This window comes from Agelaius phoeniceus, chromosome 9 (assembly GCF_051311805.1).
Source record: "Agelaius phoeniceus isolate bAgePho1 chromosome 9, bAgePho1.hap1, whole genome shotgun sequence".
NCBI lineage: Eukaryota > Metazoa > Chordata > Aves > Passeriformes > Icteridae > Agelaius > Agelaius phoeniceus.
The window spans coordinates 16,891,870-16,910,671 of record NC_135273.1 but is presented as its reverse complement, the minus strand read 5'-3'; the positions used below and the strand labels follow the sequence as shown (position 1 = coordinate 16,910,671).

At 38.5% G+C, this 18,802-nt stretch overlaps 1 protein-coding gene across 1 annotated transcript in view; it reads left to right on the top strand.

Annotated features, from left to right (window-relative positions):
* Positions 1-5,332: 5,332 nt before the first annotated feature.
* The window catches only part of KIF20B (kinesin family member 20B), a 31,138-nt gene continuing 17,668 nt past the window's right edge, over positions 5,333-18,802 (top strand). The window contains exons 1-17 of the mRNA XM_054637403.2: positions 5,333-5,407; positions 6,869-7,025; positions 7,488-7,574; positions 7,722-7,838; positions 8,031-8,169; positions 8,530-8,714; positions 10,654-10,702; positions 11,366-11,560; positions 12,434-12,545; positions 12,985-13,056; positions 13,404-13,550; positions 13,994-14,156; positions 15,132-15,386; positions 16,140-16,279; positions 16,883-17,033; positions 17,876-18,101; positions 18,665-18,726. Coding sequence (XP_054493378.2) covers positions 6,870-7,025; positions 7,488-7,574; positions 7,722-7,838; positions 8,031-8,169; positions 8,530-8,714; positions 10,654-10,702; positions 11,366-11,560; positions 12,434-12,545; positions 12,985-13,056; positions 13,404-13,550; positions 13,994-14,156; positions 15,132-15,386; positions 16,140-16,279; positions 16,883-17,033; positions 17,876-18,101; positions 18,665-18,726 — 2,256 coding nt within the window. The 5' untranslated portion in view covers positions 5,333-5,407; position 6,869. The remainder of the gene's footprint in view (positions 5,408-6,868; positions 7,026-7,487; positions 7,575-7,721; positions 7,839-8,030; positions 8,170-8,529; positions 8,715-10,653; positions 10,703-11,365; positions 11,561-12,433; positions 12,546-12,984; positions 13,057-13,403; positions 13,551-13,993; positions 14,157-15,131; positions 15,387-16,139; positions 16,280-16,882; positions 17,034-17,875; positions 18,102-18,664; positions 18,727-18,802) is intronic.

Genomic DNA, 18,802 nt, shown 5'->3' with positions numbered 1-18,802 from the left:
AGCAAGATGAGTAATACTACACTATAACATAGCCTGCTCCTTGGATTTAGTCCATGTTATTTGAGCAGTAAACTTCTTGCTCTTGATCCACTTCTTTTAGAGGCACCTTATATTTCTGAGACACAGAATTGTCCAGTTCTCTGGCTTCTACAGAGAATTTACAGATGTTTGTATGCATTCCTTTACTGGAATTCTTTCAGTTTCTTCACCCAAAAGCTATACATCTGATATATATTTAGTGGTATCTTGGCCAGTTTTCCTATTTCAGAATTGCATTACTCTAGATAAGTATTGAATTCATGTTCCAATTTATTTATCTTGTTAAACTTTTAGTAAGATGATAGAGTAACAATTGAGAATGTAACTTTTAACAGAATGTCTTTGGTAAAGTTTTCTGGGCTTTTCTGAAGGTTCTGGGACCATTAGACAGCTATTTAGAGCCTGCATCTTACATAGCACTACAAAAAAAAAAAAGCCTAGCAATATTCTTCAAAAAGTAATACTAGGGATTAAAGCTTGAAGAATGCCATGAAGAATTTCCACAAGCAGCTTGGAATTGAAGTAAAATTTCTGAAACTTCAATTGAAATAAAACTCAAACATATGTTTCATTTTACGGAAAGGCAACCCTGAGATTTTACCTTCAAATTACAGTTACCCTTGTTGGTATTTATACAGCTCAGCAGATGATTGAAAAAGAATCAATAACACATGGGGAGAAATAAGGTTTTATTAATAAGATTTGGAATGCACCTCCATCCCTTAACCTGGAGTTAGCACACAGTCTGCAAATAAAATAGTTAACATCATGTATACAAATAAGTGGCAACATACCTGGGCTCAGACCTGGACCTGGAAGGTAAAAATACATTATGCAAATCTTTGCAGAACTTAGGCACACCTTTAGAAATTTAAAAAAAAAAAAAAAAAAAAAAAGGAAACAAAGAAAGAAAAGCAGGAGGCATTTCAAGAAACCAAAGAAAAGCTGGACGCACATTTCAAATACTCTTCATGAAATATAAGCAACATACATAAAAATAAATTTCCTCAAGTAGTCAGTGTTTCTGGACTGTATCTTCTGTATCAACAATGCAACTCAATTTTTATGACTTGAAATCCACAGGAAAACTAAGATACAAGATCCAGACTATGGGAAAACAGTGCCAAAGCTCATCTTGATTTACTGTAAGTGCAATATTCAATTTATTATTCCACCTGTAGAGCCATTTCTAAGAGTATGTCCTGAGGTACTAATATAATGCTGATTAGGAGGAAAGAATATTAACCAACTATTCAACACCAGCCATCAGTTTTCCTGCTTGTGAATTCTCTGTCAAGATTTCCAATGGTGTGATTACCAGTAACTCAAACATGCCTCGTTTACAGGACTCAGTATGATCACAGCCCAGCTAGCTGGGCTGGTACTCATTTATAGGGGCACAACAAATGCTGCATTTAGCTATGGAAAGGCCGTCTATGCACACTTGCTCCTAAAAATCACACAGCACACAATTTAAGAGTAGTCATCTTTTCTCATTAAAAAAACCCCAGAATTTCAAAGAATAAAGTTTTTGACAGTATATTTTATTAATTATATTCTTATTTATTATTCTATTACATATTATTATATTAAAAATAGTTTTACTATTGAATGCACATATCTCAAACCCCTAAAAACTAACTACACCATTTCACCATATGACTATTAGTCAGAAAAAGCAGCTGATACATTTACAGGACAAATACCTGTGTCACAATGTGAAAACAGTTCTTACCATTTATGAGAGGCATAAGGTTCTGATTTCAAAATGCAATATCTGACCTTCAAAGCAGTGATTATTTGTATTAAAGCATTACAGAAAATAACTGAAAGTTTTTGGCTTAATTACAATTTAAAGGTTGGTTACAGCTGAGACGATCTCTTTAGTTCATCAGAGAATTATGCAATAATTCAAAGGGATGGAAGGAATTCCAGAAGGTGGGGGGACAAATAGGAAGACACAGCAATAGCTCTTCTTGTCTCAACTGCACTCTTTCCAAAGACAGTCTTGAATTATGCAAAGTGAAAGAAATACATCTCAGAAAATATATTTCAAATCTCCTCCTGTCTAAGACAACACAGCTCTTGCTGGAGGAGTAGTACTCTGTTTGCCATGCACAGATTTTCATGTGAAGCTTTGAAGATTTAAAAATGGTATGTTGAGCACATGTAGCACATTTTCATTACATAAAACACCAGCATGAAACCAGGTGGCCTCTCTGCATCTGTGAGAAGCACAAGCATGGCAGTGTCCAGAGGACAAGCATTAAGCCTAAGTCCAGCAGCAGGTGTTACAGGTGCCTCCAGCTGCCCATCAGTGACCCACCCTTCCTCCCTTCCTTTCTTTCCAGGCTCTTGACTGGCTCTCTTATGTTTGAACACACCCTGAAGGGCCATTTTTGCAGTGAGCCTATGATTCATTTTCCAGACAGTATTTTGTATTCCTAGAGCACCTCAAAGGAATAGCCTCATAACCATCTGTGAGCTCTTTCCAGAAGGTTTCCTCCTGCCTTCCCTGAAACCCCGCAATTACTCAGCTGTAACATTGGCTATCAAACAGCAGCAGTATTTGCAGACTGGGGATAGAAAGCTCCTGCCTTCCCCAGGGAGGGGCCTGATGCCTCAGCCAACTGCTCCTCTTGGTCCAGCACCAGAGAGCTCTGTCCCAGTGCCACCCGTCCCCCGGGGCAAAGCCTTCCATGAGAATGAAGAAGTAGCTCATTGCTTAAAACAGATGATAAAGGGAAACATACCTACATTGCTAAAGAAAAAAATGTGAATCAACAGCCTGCAATGTTATGAGTCCATAAAATCAGCTGTATGTGCACTAGAAGCCTGAAGGCAACTGATGAGAGTGGGGCAATGAGGGTACAGGATCAAATGGAAGTGTGCAATGCATGCACCAGACTGTGCCAGGAACAGGATAAATGACATGTACTGCTCTGAAAGACAGGAATTCAAAAGGGCTGGCAGACTCCCAGGAGGATTACATAGTGCACCACTTTCCTCCAAGGTATCTCAGTGACAAGGAACAGGAGTGCTCTTGCAGTCAGCTCCAAATGACCCCTGCAGAAGGAGCTGGCCTGCACCCAGGATGAGAGGCAGCACTGTCAGGGCATGGGGAAGCACAGCAGAACCAAGAGTGATGAGAGAAAACTCAAGCACTTGGTAATTCCCTGGGGAAGGTGAGTTGAAGAAAAAGAAACTGAAGCCACCTCTAGTTTGGCTGCTACTCAGATATGCTGAAGGATGCTGGGGAGTGTTGACTGTGTCTCTAATTACTTCTGACAGCAATGTAAAAGCAAGCTGAGATGTGCTGTCTCATAGGGCATCGTCTCACTGCCATGACTAGACTATCCACAACTTTTGAATCTTGTCTCAAATACAAGGAACATAAGTTTCTAACAAGTCCTTTATAAAAATCTTTTCCTCTTGTGAGTGCCAAACGTGCTACACAAATTGTAAAGAATTTGAAGAGAAACATAATCAAATTTCAGGGGGGAATGAGTTACTGAATGCTGCTTTAGCAGCAGATATTTTTGTTGCAACTGGTGTTCTTGCACAAACCATTTTAAGAAGAATATTTTGGTAGAAAGCCATAAAGCTTATTTACATAGATGGAGTTTCACCATCTCCCACTCCAAAGCAGGCTGGATTGGTTACGCTGACCTAATGTTTTCTTTACCATGGCTGGCGTGAGGCTGGGAACACATGTCAGGTTGTGGTGTAGTCTGCCCTTTCAGTATCCTGATGGGAGTCCTTTGAGATTGTAGTCTAACTTATGCAGTGCATGCAGTATCATAAAAACAGTTTCAGAAATCCAAAATTCAAACAAAATCAAAATATTGCCTGTACAAGAAGCCTTGTGATGCCCCAGCTTAGCAAGAATAATGTTCTGCAGGTCATAGACCCAATGTTTTTAGGAATATACCTTGCAAAATAATCCCAGATCTTCGGTTTTCCTTTCCAACAAGTGGAATACAGCAACTTTCATATTTTCTCCCATATTTTCTTTCAGAGGCATTCTTAGTCCTCTCCTGGTATGAAAAAGGTGTTTTGGCATTAGGTAAGTTCAGTAGTTTGTATTCTATTTAAGACAGAAACCAACATTATTTTTAAAACCTTACCTGGACTTTTACAGTATGATTTCAAGAACTTTTCAGTTTTGCTAGCAAACAATTTCAAATTCAACATTGCATCATTTTCTGCTGTTAAAACAAACTGTTACAATGTGGCCTACAACCGAACTGAAATCCTTTAGTATACCACTTTTACTGATATGACACAGCCTCTGTTTAAAGAAAGATAGGATTTAGTGTTACAGACAACCTCTTGAAAGCAGCTGATACAAAATGTGTGTAGAATTATTCCTTTATAGAATTGCTTGCTTTTGCTGGCAGTCTTTTCTTCAAATGAAAAACAAACACTTAATTTTGGCAGATACTGACTACTTTCAAGTTACTTGTCCTTTTATTTCAATTCAAAACTGGCAGACATTTCTTATTAAAGTTCAAAGAATTTCTGTCTGATTCTAAAGAGAAACTCATGTTGATTTTTGTTACCAAATTCTGTACGTTTCCATACCCTGACATTCCAGAAACTGATGATCTCACATGCATTACAACATTGTTTCGAAAATAAAGCCAAAGAATTCCTCTCATTGCTGATTAAGAAATGAAATGCCCATCATGCAAGCCTGGCACCCAACACCAATTTCTGCCTGGGGAAGCTTTTAAACAAAGGTACCATGCTAAGTGTCTTCCACAGCTGTCCTTTGCCAGGACTGGAACCCAGGGCAAAGCACCAGCACATCCTGACCTTAAACCGGGAGTTTCCCAATTCGGCTGATCCCTGCTCTGGTACAAAGCATCGAGCAGGTCACTGGCCTCTTCCCTCTCGCCACCTGCAAAGAATGATTATCCTGTTTATAAACAGCCAGCAGAAGGGCTGGAATCACCCGGAGCCCCGGCAAGCTCCAACTTACACTCGTCCTTCTGCCGCGCCTGACACAGGCCAAGGCCGGGAGCCGCAAGCAGGTGAGGGCAGGCCCGGCGGGGCCAGGGCGCCTTCCCGCGGCAGCCAAGGGCCCGCTGGCGCTGCGGGGCCGGGCGCTGGCGGCCCCGTGTGGCCGCGGCCTCCGCACAGACGCCCCGGGCGCTGCGACCCAGCGGGGCGCGGCCGCCGCCCGAGGGCAAACCGGGACAAGCGGCCCCGCCCCTCCGGGACTACACTTCCCATCGAGCCCTGCGCCGCGGCAGCGCCGTACGTCCAGGAGGCCGCGCGGCGCCGTGCGCTGCCATTGGCCGAATTCGAAAAGAAGCCGCGGCCGGAGCAGAGCGCGAGTTCAGCAGCGGCCGGGGCCGGGCGGGTGAGCGGGGCTGGGGCCGGGCCGGGGCCATCGCCGGCAGAGGGGTCGCGGTGCTTGGGGTTCGGGGTTCGTGGGGCCATGAAGCAGCGTGGGTGGTCTCTGTGGCGGGGGCCGTTTCCCCAGCTCGCCCCGCTGCCATCCCGGTTACGCGGGAGGGGCTGTGGCGTGTGAGCAGTTTTCGGTAGGGCCCGGGTAACTCCCGCTGGGCTGCTGCCAAAGCCGCGCTGGTTGTGTCCCGTAAGAACAGGCAAATAGCGCAAAGCCTGCAAGTGAAAGGTTGATATCTAGAGTTTCCTTTATTTTATTTTACTTTATTTAGGTGCTAGGGCTGTTGCTTTAGCTTTTAGGTAAGCTGCCAGCCTCACTGTGTTTGGAGCTCGTTCTGCCTTTTGTTGTGCTTGCAGCACCACGGGCTGTGTGTGAGCTGTCTGCTTTGCTGTGTGGGCCTCTGGGGACCCCCTTCTTTGAGGCGGTCTTCTACAGCTCTAAATTCTATTGCCACGGTTAGCAGGCTTGCAATAACACATCCCGAGACACGAGTACCTTTTAGTGCCTGCAGCTGGGCAGTACAGTTGTTCGCATGTAAATACCTGCAGTATTTACAGGGCTGTGTGACTCAACGAGGAATTCTGCACCTTGGGCTGGGCACCCTGTAAGGGCTTGAACCTCGCTCTTCTGACCGCTGGGCTGTGTGAACGCTTACAGTTCTGGCCTTGTGTACACAGCTTAATGTTTGTCTTGGACTTCTTAAGGAAAAAGATTTAGAATGAGAGCATAATCTTGACAAATCACACTTTAAGCTTAGATTTAAAGCAATTAAGATGCCAGTCATCTAATAAGTATGTTTCCTGTAAAGGACTGATAAGAGTTTTGCAGTGTGGCTTTGTGTAGCTGCTGAATAAGACCTCCAGATTGTGACAGCACAGGTATGTTTCTTTCCAACTGTGGCTTATTCACAGGTTAGTCTTTGTTCAAGCCATGATGAAAGCTCAGGCCAAGTTTTTGCTGGTTTTGATACACATGCTAGGCCAAAAATAAATTATGCTAGAAGAAACTTTCATTTAGAAAGTAAACATTGGTGCTTGGTTTATGTATAGCTTTATCTCATTTGCAGCCTGGTGGCATTTGTCTAACTGCTTAAAGTTGTGTCTGGCTTTTACATAGGAACACTGAGCTCTTAAGTGTTTTGACACTGAAATGCAGACACATCTCAGCTTTTATGCTGGGGGAAATTGAAATGGGACTGCATTATAGGCCAACACTTTTCCTGAGCAAAAGAGTTGAACCAATCCTACTCTGCCCATTCCTTTAATGAACACTGCATGTTCTCCATTAGTATTTAGTAAAACGATTTATATGCTTTGCTGTAGCCTAGGCATGGCAATGTATATTTTATATATATAAAGTATATTATATGTTATATTATCAGAGAGAACAAAATAGTTTTATGTTATTTTGCAGAATGGACCCGGTTTTGGATAATGGGAAGTTCTACAGACCATCCTATATTGCCAGCATTGAGCCATCTCCAAGAGCAGGACCAGTAAGTGTGGAAGATATTAAAACAGATCTCTCCTCTGAATTTTCTTTGGTTTCTTCAGGCTCAGACACAAGCCAGGTAAGAAAACTTTACTGTTTGGATATTTATTTTTTAAAACCTAAGTTTAATCCTTCCATAGATAGGAATAGTCAGAATTTTACTGAGAAGATTAAAAGCTTCTTTGTTATTTTTTAGTTTGAAAGAGATGCTTAGGATTTAGATTAAGTTGTGTGGCAGTGCATTGATGCCCTATTGGGCACATCAGTTTTCTGTGAATGAGGCTGATTGCCAGTTTATAGAATGTTTTTGTTGGTCTGAATGCAGTGTTTACATAAATGTGCTGCAAGATTAACTTACCACATCAAGCTTCTGCAGGGGCTGAAGCACTTGTCAAAGCTGATCTAGTGAAGTAGTTTTGATTCCCATGTTATCAAATAAGTCTGTTAAAAACATCTGGATTCAATAAAACTGGTTTCATGTGCTAATTATCAAGAAAATAACCAAATTTCTAACTGTTTTTTTCTGGTGTTTTCTTTTAAGAGGAGCAGTTTGGATTCTAAGGGACACATACAAGTTTGCCTGCGTATCAGGCCATTTACATCATTGGAAAAAGAAAATGGATCACAGGTGTGACATTTATTTAGTTTAAAAATACTTAAAATTTGTTTAAATACTTAAAATTTGTTTAAAATTGGGGGTTTTGTGTTTGTTTTTCCTGTAAGCTGAGCGCTTTATAGTCTCTTCATGCCTGTATTGCTTGTTTCCTTTTAATAGGACTGTGTTTCACTTGAAGACTCAACAAATATTGTACTGAAGCCCCCCCAACACTACTTGAGTCGACTGAGTGAAAAAACTTCAGGACCAACGTTACAGAAGTTCACTTTTTCACAAGTAAATAAGTTGCCTTTAAATGTTTGTAAATTCTTTCTAGTACAGATTGTTTTAACTTACAGTATTGAATACCAAGCAAACTGTATTTTTTAACTTTATAGTCTTCAAGATTATAAACTAACAGAATTTAAAAGATTCTTTAAAAGTCTCTGATAATTGCTCAAAATATAAGTATTTCTTGATAATACTCAGGTGTTTGGACCTGAAACAACCCAAGAAGAGTTCTTTGAAGGTACCATGAAGCAACCAGTGCAAGATTTCCTAGATGGATATAATCGTCTAGTTTTTACATATGGTGTAACAAATGCTGGGAAAACTTACACTTTCCAAGGTAAAAGTAGATAATGCAAAAAAATAGCAAGTCTTTATCAAATGTCTGTTGGCCATGGGTGGTTTTTTTTTGTTTTGTTTTCCCTTAAGGCTAAGCTTGTGCAAAATACTCCAGTAGTTTTTCTTTTATGTTATACCCATTACTGATACAGAGCATGAACTGTTCCTGAAAGCCAAATACTTTTCAAAACTCTCTAATGATATTTCTGTTACCTTGACAATAAAAAGTAAACTCCACTGCTTCATGCTGTAAGTTGTCTTCAAACTCTTTGTGTATGCCTTGAGATTTATGTTATTTTTCTATCCTCATTTATCTGTATACCTTGTAACAACTGGATTTTTCTTTTGTATGTTCTTTCAGGGACAGAAGATGATGGTGGTATTCTGCCAAGGACTATGGATATGTTGTTTAAAAGCATTCAAGGAAAGCTGTACACAGCAATGGATCTCAAACCCTATCGGTGTAGAGATTATATAAAGCTGACTGAAAACCAAGTGAGAGAAGAAACTGCTATTAAAAATTCATTACTTCGTCTAATAAAAGAGGTAGAGGAGCCCTTCTTTCTATATTGATGGGTGCATGCATCTTTAGATAGCTCCATGTTCTACATTTACAGTGGGAAGAGAATACTGGCTGTATTTAACCATGGATGTGTCTATTTTCTGGCAGCCAACCATTCAGACTAGCAGTAAAGTGAGCAGTAGAGCTGATGGCCCCTGGTCCTGGGGACTTTTGTCTTGTGGCTCAGTACTTCATGGGCATGTAAACTTAGTGCCTCTTTTTTTTTCCTGTACCTTGGACACTTGATAATTTATCCTCTGGGATTACTGGTCCTTAATAAATAAGGGACTGTTTTCATTCAGTTATATCTGTGGGAATGCTAGTAGGTCTGATCCTTTAAAGAACATAGGGCCTTTCAGGTTACTTGGAAGAAATTAATAATTTTGCGGTTGTTGCCCTTTCAGTTGGACAAATATCCTTAAAGGAAACAAAAATCTGTTTGAAGCAGTGGAGAGATAAGGCTGGTGGACTTAACAGTTTGAATTAAAAGCCCAGCAGAAACCCATCTTTTTCTTAGCTCACTGTTGAGCAGTCCAGAAATACACTCCAGTTTTAGAAGCTGACTGAAATTCTAAAGCTGTGAAGTTCAGTTACAGTTATGGGGAATTTTTACTTTTTATAACCATACCTTTTTCTTGATGTCCTCTAATCCTGAAATGAGTGGAATAATGTGAAATAAAACTCAGCATATATGGGAATTTGGCACTAGAAAAGTACTTTTTTTTTTCTTTAGAAAAAGAATTAAGCATTTCCCTTGTGGTATGCTAAGTTATAATAGCTAGTGTTGAAAGGAAAAAAGAATGTGTGTATTTGTTGCCATGGTTTTTATCCATTGGGCTCCAGTCTGGAAGGTAGGTGGCAGCAAAACTCTGTGACTTCACTTCAGAAGCACAGGAGTAAGTTAAATCTAGCTCTGTCAGCCTTCAGAAGGGACTTGGGAAAAACTTTTTGTGTATGTTTGAATGCACCTTCTAGTTTCTGAAACTGTTCATAAGAGCAGCACTTAAACTTACAAATTTGCTGGCAAAGTTTTCATCTGCTGCAACAGAGGTTCGTGTGGGTGTTTTATATGTGTAAAACCGAATACCTAAAATTTTTATTTGAAAAATTTATTATGAAATATACCCTTGACAGAGCACTAAAGGAACATGAACCAAACCATATCTGTTTTTTATTTCATGTTAGGTCTCTTAAGCATACTTATTTCAGTAGATGAAGTGCCTAAAGATATGAAATCCAATTTGCGGTTCTATGTCTAAAAAAGTCCTAACTAACCAAAACCAAGACTGGGAAGGGAGTGTATGTATGAAGCTCCAAAGCTCTAGCTATAGTTATTTGGTTTACTTTTTTAATAGCAAAAGAAAATTGTCTTTCTCTTAGTAAACCTGGGCTTTATTTCAACTCTGTCATTTATTTCGAACATGTATCATGAAGCAGTGAGTTGCTCATTTCAGTTTTTGAGTGAATGAGTGTTCTACATTTACTTCTTACTTCTAAGGCTTAGCCAAGTAAGCCCAAAAAATATGAAATCCAATATTAGCAAAATTCCATTAGTAAAATATATTTCAGGTCCAAGGTTAAGACTAATGTTTAAACTGCAACTGGAGTCCTGAAATTATCCTCTTGAATCACCCTGTTTATGTGAGGAGTTCTTACCCCTCTTGTTTTCTGTGGCTAGAGTGTTTCCAAGTCAGCAAGCTGAACTGCTATATTCTGATGTAAGGGAAGAGGCAGGGCTGGGTGTGAGGTCAGAGCAGCCCTGTCAATAGCAGTGTGCAGGTGCACTAGACCTGGTGTGTAACAAGGGCCTTGCCATTGGCATACTGCACCCAAGCTGTATTCCCATCTAGTAATACTATAGAGCTGTTAGAAATAACTTTCCTGTCAAAGTTAGTGTATTTCAAAGTTTGTTTTCTTTTGCAGGTAGACCACCAGATTAAGACTAGGGACAAAGCACCTATGGATTCTAAGGGTATGTTTTATATCAAAGTTTTGCAGTTGAAGCTGGCAAATAAGCCTTCTTAAGGTCAATAACTGACTTCTGGCGTATGCTAATAAAATGACTTCTTGTCAATTTTATATGCCTGTGAATTGGATAGTGAGCAAATAATCTGGGCAGAAAACAAGGATAAAATGGTTAGAAGAGTATCTGAACAGGCATTAAATGAGCTGAAGTTCTAGCAAAGAAATGTAGTGCCACTTATGCTGTGGGTCCTAGTGGTATCCTTACAGGCTTTTGGAGGACCTCTATGTAATTGCATAAACTTAATTCTAGCATTTAAAAAACTGCCTCAATACCATGTTTACTTTAAAAAGTCAAAATAAAGTGTCTTGTCAGTTTAGTTTAGTTTAAAGATGTTGAAGAGATTTGACTAATTCTAACCAAGTTTTATGTGGTTGATAGAATTTAAAAGTGGAAAAGGAAGCAGTAGAGTAGGTGTCTCTTGAAAATATGTAAGTTAAGCATATGAATTCCAGATATTTAAGAAATGGAGTGGGAACTTAAATGGATTTTTTGAATGAATTTTAGATTTTGAGTGGTTTTTAGAAGGCTTCTTATATCAGTTTTTACTTATTAATTTTTTAATGAAGCTCACTAGGTTTATATGGGTTTGTAATATTTTGTACTTGGCAGATTTGGAAGATGTCTCACAAGACTTGGAACAATCTATCTCAACTGCAAGAAACTACATCAAGTTTTCTGTCTGGGTGTCATTTTTTGAGATTTACAACGAATGTTTTTATGATCTACTGATTCCTATGTCAAATGATAAGAAAAGAAAAACGCTACGCCTTGCTCAAGATATCAAGGGATGTTCTTTTGTAAAAGGTGAATAGAATACCTTGCAAATTGCCAAATGTAATTTGAAAAGTTGGTCTACATGTAATGATCTTTAGATTAGAAAACTCAATAACAAAATTATTACAATCTACTTACAGAGAAGTATCCCTGCTTTCAATACTATTTTATCTTTTCTCTTGACTAAAACTGCTAAAAGCCTCTGCACTTCACTGCCTTGATATTTCTTTGAAATGGGAGAAATATTGGAAACAAACGGCAAATTTTTAGGGGTTTGCTTATTTCCGTTTTCTTAAAAAAAGAGGTCAGTGGTTCTTAACAGTATTTATAATTGGCTCAAACGTTTTTTAGAGTTTTGTTCCTGGGATTTTTTTCAGTATTCGCTGGTAGAGAAGCAGACTTTAGACATATGGTCATCATATTGCAGGCAAAAAGCTTTTGATTTTTTTCAGTTTAGTTGATGGTCCTGAAAGATATTCATATGACTTCCCCTTCCTCCCTTCCCCCCCTCAAGTGTGGTATAAATTGAAGAGGCTGTTCTTTATTTTAGGATTTAGAAGGTAGAATTCTGCCTTGCTGAATATGACTATAGGGCTTTCTACTCATATTAGACCTTACTTTTTTGACTTCTCTGTGCTCAGGCTGAGGTTGCTCACTTAATTTGAATGGAACATATTTAACATGCTAATAGAATGATGAAATTATGTGATGTACTTGCCCTTCCTTTCCTATGAGAGGAGGCATTTTGATCTGATTTGTCATCACATAACTTCTGTCTGAAGCAGATGCAGTAAAATGTTTCTATGCCTCAAGTAAATGTCTCGTTGCTGTGCATACATTATCCCCATAATACTTATTTTGGTAATGTTATCTAAAAAATTGTCATATTTGTTCTTCCTGAAGATCTCCAGTGGGTTCAGATTTCTGACTCTAAAGAAGCTTTTAGACTTCTAAAACTGGGGTTGAAACACCAGAGTATTGCAAGCACGAAACTAAATAATTCCTCCAGCAGAAGGTAAGAAACATTTTGAATAGCACTGGGCACAGGATGATGGGTGGGAGGAAGGAGAAACTAAAACATGGCTTATGGTTTCTAGGAAAGGAAGAGGCTTTAACAAGGTCTAGATTTCTAGCCTCAGGTTTGGTGTTCTTTAGAGTAGTGTGTGGCACAATGGCTTAAGCTAAAGGGATTAAATTCTTAAGTAGGGTGAATGTGTACTCAAGCTCACACTATTTTATCAAATACTATACAAAAGCACTTATCTAAATATCTGAGGAAAAATCAAAATACATGCTACATAAACATCTCTTTAAAAGTTTGTATCTGGTTGTGTATGCTTAGATGTATTGACAGATCAAACAACATTTTGAACAGAAGTTGTGGAGGCTAAAAATACTTTGAAAGTATTGATCTACTTTATCACTTCTCTGCTGATTTCAATTTCTCCTTTTAGTCACAGCATATTCACAGTTAAACTACTGAAAATTGAAGATTCAGGAATACCAAGGGTGACCCGAGTCAATGAGTAAGTTCAGTCTGTCTCTCATGGTGCAGTTGTCAGTTACTCCATGTTGGTGTGTTGGTGCTGCACCCAGTACTCACTGGCAGAGCCTCCTGCATGCTGCTCAGCACAAGGTTCTGCCAGACTTCTTTACTCCTCAACTCATGCAAGTCCCCAGAAGGAAGAGGAGGAAGAGGTGGTGGGTGAGGTGGAATAGGAAGCATGTTAGGCAAATATTTAGCAGAAAATAGTGGGAAATTTTTTTAGGGAAGCAAACTTAAGAGGGATAAGGAAAAGTGATCATTTTTATAAGTGAATAATTAGTGCATCTTTAAGGTAAATACAGTGATTTTTTCCTTGTCTGCTTTCAGATTGTCATTGTGTGATCTTGCTGGTTCTGAAAGATATACCAAGACCCGCAATGAGGGTGACAGATTGAAGGAGAGTGGAAATATAAATACCTCTCTCCTGACTCTGGGCAAGTGTATTAATGCACTCAAGAACTGTCAGCAGTCAAAGTAAGTCCTTTTATGAATTGCCAACTGGTTGTGTTTTTTAGGTGTTGCCTGCATTGTTTAAAAGCTATTGTTTAAAATATACAATAGTAACACTTAAATTTTTGGTAGAAAAAATGTATAGATTTCTGATGTCTATACTGTAGTCTTGTTGATATACAAAAGTTATCTTTAAACTTGCCTTGTTTTGCTTTTTAATTAAATCACTTAAATGATAACATCCTTTAAACATGCTATGATAGAGGTTAGTGATTTTACTTACTTGTTCTGAGCTTGGCTTATCAAAGAAACTTTTGGAATAAATATAAATTTTAAATTTATATTTAAAACACCTTTGTCACTAGTGCCATAGTAAGAGTGAAACTTTGAAGTCTTCAGGCTGGATAGTGCCTACACTGACTGGAATTTACTCAATTTCTGATCACCTGTTCTTTTGTCTTTCAAAGGTTGCAGCAGCACATACCCTTTCGGGAAAGTAAGTTAACTCATTTCCTTCAAGGATTTTTCAGTGGAAAGGGGAAGGTGTACATGATAGTAAACATCAGCAAATGTGCATCAGCATACGAGGAAACACTCAATGTGCTGAAGTTTTCAGCCATAGCACAAAAAGTAAGTGTGTTGTAGTCTATCTTGTTGATCAGTAACTTTGATTTGCTTTAAAAAGAAGTTCTCTCCCCTTTAGGAATATAAATTTAGTTATGAGATTTGTCTCATACTGCAGTCGTATTTCTAATTACACTGGATTGAGCTTTATCTCCAACAGCTTTTAAAAAGACTTTTTTGGGACTTTGTTTTCCTTTGGAGTATGGGAGTGGAAGCATCTACTGAAAATTTGTAACTCCTATGAAACATCCAGCCTAATAACAAACTTACTGTATTTGGAAGAATTTTCCTGAGATCTGAGTACATTTCTCCTGTACATACAACATGCTCTTACTTCTAGCTGTCCTATATGCTACTGCTATCTTAACTTGGAATATTGCTCATCTGAAGTACTGATAAAATAGATTGAGCACCAAAGTGTGAAAGGTCATCTTTATGTTCAGAGACTTCAGTGGGAAGGTGGAAGCAGAGTCAGTAGGAGTAAGTGCAGTGATGTAACTCTGGTAAAGTTGGAAGATGTAAGTGTGGAAGATCAGTGCTGTAGCTTTAAAGGAAGCTGTGGAAGAGTCTTGTTGGCAGTCAAGTCCATGCCTTTGGAATTTGGGCAGGTTAAGTACAATACCAGAAGGAGCAGACTGTAGTGGTTATAGAGCTGTGAAAGAAATGGATTTTGTGGGATGGTGTTCATGTAATGCAACTGGAAACTCAAAGTGCAGGAAATGAACAATCTGTTGCTGCCTCTTGTAGGTTATCCAGTGAGTGAGACTTGGTGTTCCTGGGATCCAAAGAAGAGTTAGGCTATAATGTGACAACTTTGTACTCTAGCTGGAAACTGGTCTAAGAGTGACTCTGAACAGAGGATAGATAAGCTGGGAGAGTGCTCTGCTCAGGAAACCTTTAGGAGAGTGCAGCAGGTCTTCACAGTGCTAATGGAGCTTTAAAAAATACCAATAACTTTTTGTTCTTGATTTTTCTGGGTAGGTTTTAGTTATGGACACATCTGTTCTTCCCCAAGATCAGTCATTTGGCCAGAAATTGGCAGGAGAATCATCACTGCTTAATGTCACTAGAATGCCAATCCCAAGGAAAAGAGCTACAATCCTATGGGACAGAACCTTGGAAGATGTGTTTGAAGATGATGATGATGAGATGGAGGAACAGCTCAGTGTGTCAAGAGAGGAAGCAGTGCAGGAAAGTGAAGGAAATGAAGTTGTTATTGCGAAAGAAAAATACATGGTATGTGCTGGGGCTACTTTAAGAATAATTATAGCATGGAGCCTTGAGGCAGTATATTCTTCTGGTTTCCTCCATCTCACCCTTATTTTTTTTCTTCCCCCCTCATTACCTAATTCTACCTAAATCCAGTGTTTGGAACTACAGATGGGATTGCTTGGTGCTTATTGTGGGGAAAATATGAAATTTGTCAAAGTGCAAACTGAGCAGTAAGAATTGCAGATTTGGCTTTCTCTTCTTTTGGTGTCCTGTGGTCAATACACAGAAGATATTACCTATTTTTGAGCAACACAAGATTGTTCCTTTGTTACTTTATACACAAGAAAACTCTGGACACTCTTCTTCAAGAAACAGCAATTTTAACCACTTCTGGGCAAGACAAGGAGCAGGGGAAGAGAGGACTAGATACCATTTTGTGGAGGTTTCATTAATGCCCAAAAAGGGGCATCTGGAAAAATGAAGGCCAGGTTGTGTGGATCTTAAGTCTATCTTTAAAGATAACTTGAAGAATTTTTGTTATAAACTTGGCATTCTTTGGAAATACCCCCACTGTGCTAACCTAAATTGCTGTGTTAGTACCAAACAGGTAGTGCAATCTACTCATAAATCCTTCTGTTTATGGATAAGCTAATAAAAGAACCAGAAAAACTATTCCCAGCTGCAGAGTAAAGTGTTGTAATGTTTGAGGAATGGGGAAAATCTCACTTGTGGTAAAGGATTTCTTTATGAAAAGCATAATGCTACTTGTAATTCTAGATGCTGGTGAATCTGGTGGAAGAGCTGAGGAACAGACTTATTACTGAAAAGAAAAATAAGTTACTGCTGGAAATAAAAATTCGTGAAGAAGTAGTACAAGAATTTACAGATTATTTTGCTCAACGGGAAATAAATTTCAAGTAAGCTGACTTTGTGATTTTAAAGTTACTTGTTAACAAAGTGAAAGTAAATTTACTTATTTCATAAATCTCTTTGTTGTAAGACACCACAATCTTCTGCTAGATCTGATCTTCTACTGCATCAGTTAGTGTGTTGGTTTCTGTTTGGATTATGAGCTCAGGAAAAATGCTCTTTAGAAAAGGCTTTGATTTTTCTGTGGGATGAGTAGGAATGTGTTTGTGTATAATTTTTAAATAGTGGTTTTTTCCTGTAGAACTCTTTCTAAGGGAAGAGCTGCTTTGGTAAGTTGTAGAAAGAGTGGCATTTACAAATTCTTTGGTTCCTTTTTGTTTTAGTGATACTCCAAACATTGCTGTCTCAAGCAGCTTAGAAAAAATGCTTTTTGTTTAGTGCTATCCATAATCTGTGTACTTGTATCCCTCTTAGTCTTCTGGTGTATGTGAAAAATACTTCTGGTTTAGGGTAGCAGCATTGTTTTGTGTATTGTTTTGTTGTGCCAAAATAAAGAAGAAAGCATCTCTTTTAGTAGGCAACTGTGCTAATAACTTTGTAGCCTCTCTCATGGCTAGATTTCAGCTGACTTTGTTTTTTCTCTACTCTAGTAAGTGCCTTTCTAATGAACGAGAGCAGCTTGAAGAAAATGCTGAAAAACGCCTGGAAATCTTCAAGGAACTTGTAAACAGTTGTGCTAAAAATGCAGATGAAAAATGTGAATTACAAGATTGGCCTTGCAGTGAGCAAGCTGGACCTCTGGTATTTTTATCTGTCTGCCCCAAATGTCCCTTTTACTAACTACCTGTTATGGTCATGGTATTTCTCAAGAAATATCAGGGATGGTTTCAAGGAATTGCACACAATATGACTGTGTCCTCAGCAAGATATATTTATCTTACTTAATATAGATGAGACTGCTGAGCCTTGGGATTCAGGAATTTTTGGGGTTTTCTGTATTTCTCCAGCACAAAAGTGACAATTACACTATACAAAGAAATTGGGAGAAAAGCTGCAAATTTTTCTCTCTTAGGACAGTAGTAGCTACAACTGGAGCAATGAGAATTTTTCATCCACCTAAGCCATATCGAGACTCTTAACTTGAGTCTGTCTCTTGAGAGTTTGAAACCCTTTTAAAAAAACAGAGGCAAGATGTAAAGTCAGTCTTTTGGGTATAACTTACTATAATAAGTTACCACAGACTTACTTGACCTCACAAACTTTTCCTGCCATATAAAAATTTCAGATATATTCTTTCTAAAACAGTTTGCTTGCTCTGTTCATTCAATGTTCTCATTGGTTTAAAATGTGCTAACTTTTATAGTAAACTTGGAGGGGATGTTTATGTGGAAATACAAGGGGAAATGTAATGGTAGGTAATTAAATGTTATGAAAATAAAGCAGCTCTAGCTTGATACTGGAAACTGGTGTGTGAAGGTAGACAAACTGGCAGTCAGTGCATATGGACCCACAAGATGGTTTTGAAGTCAGAATTATAACTGTACTTATATATTAGAATTCCTAACAATGTTCCATATTTTCTGTAGAAATAATGGCTTTTGTATAATCCTTCGCCATTTGTAAATGAATCTAAATTCTTTCAGAATGAAGAAAACAGCACAGGCACAGATGCCTGCATTGATTTTGGGGGTGTTATTGATTCTCTGCAAAATGATATCACTGATATCAAAAATCAGGCAGAAGCAGCACACCAGTACATTGTGTCCTTAGAAGACCCACAGGAAACAATTGGTTGCCTTGAGAAACAGCTGGCAAAAATAACTGCTGAACTAGTTGAGACCAAGGAAGAGCTGGAAAAGAAAACCAAAGGTAAACTGGGTCTAAGTGTGATATGAAAGGCACAAAAAAAGAAATTAAGTACTGTAAAATAGAAATATTAATCTCATTGTATGGGACTGTGTAACCAAATCATATGTATAATGGTGGTAACCCATTGTTTTGTGTATGTTCAGGTTAAATAATTCTATAGGCCTTGCTTATTTCATTTTTAAGATTAAACTTAAAATTGTCAACTGCAGACTTAAGAATTGTGGGGTAAAGCATTAAGGTTATTGATCTCCTTGTTGTATTGTAATCCCTGTACTTCATGTTTTGATGATGCAGTGTATTCAGGCATCATGTGCAACTTTGGAGAAAAAACTAGCAGCACCTCATAATGATCTCAGCAGAGATCTTGTGATGTGATCTGTATTTGAATGGGTTGCAAGTCTCAGTTGTCCAGTTCAGAAAATGTAAAGAACTTTTGAAATGTCCTAGTAGAAGTCAACTTGAAAATAAGTGTATTCAAAAACTACTGAAGTACCACAAAGACATGGATTACTGAGTAAACTGTGATGGCTGATGAGGTTATGCAGGCTTTTTTCCTGTTACAGGTTTTGAAACACAGAGGATTAAGTTGGATGAGTCTGCTGAGCAACTTAAAGAAGCAAGTGAGGTAACTTTCTCCAAAAAAACTTGTGCAGAATTATTTACTTTAATACAAAATTCAAATGACTTAAAATGCTATTAGA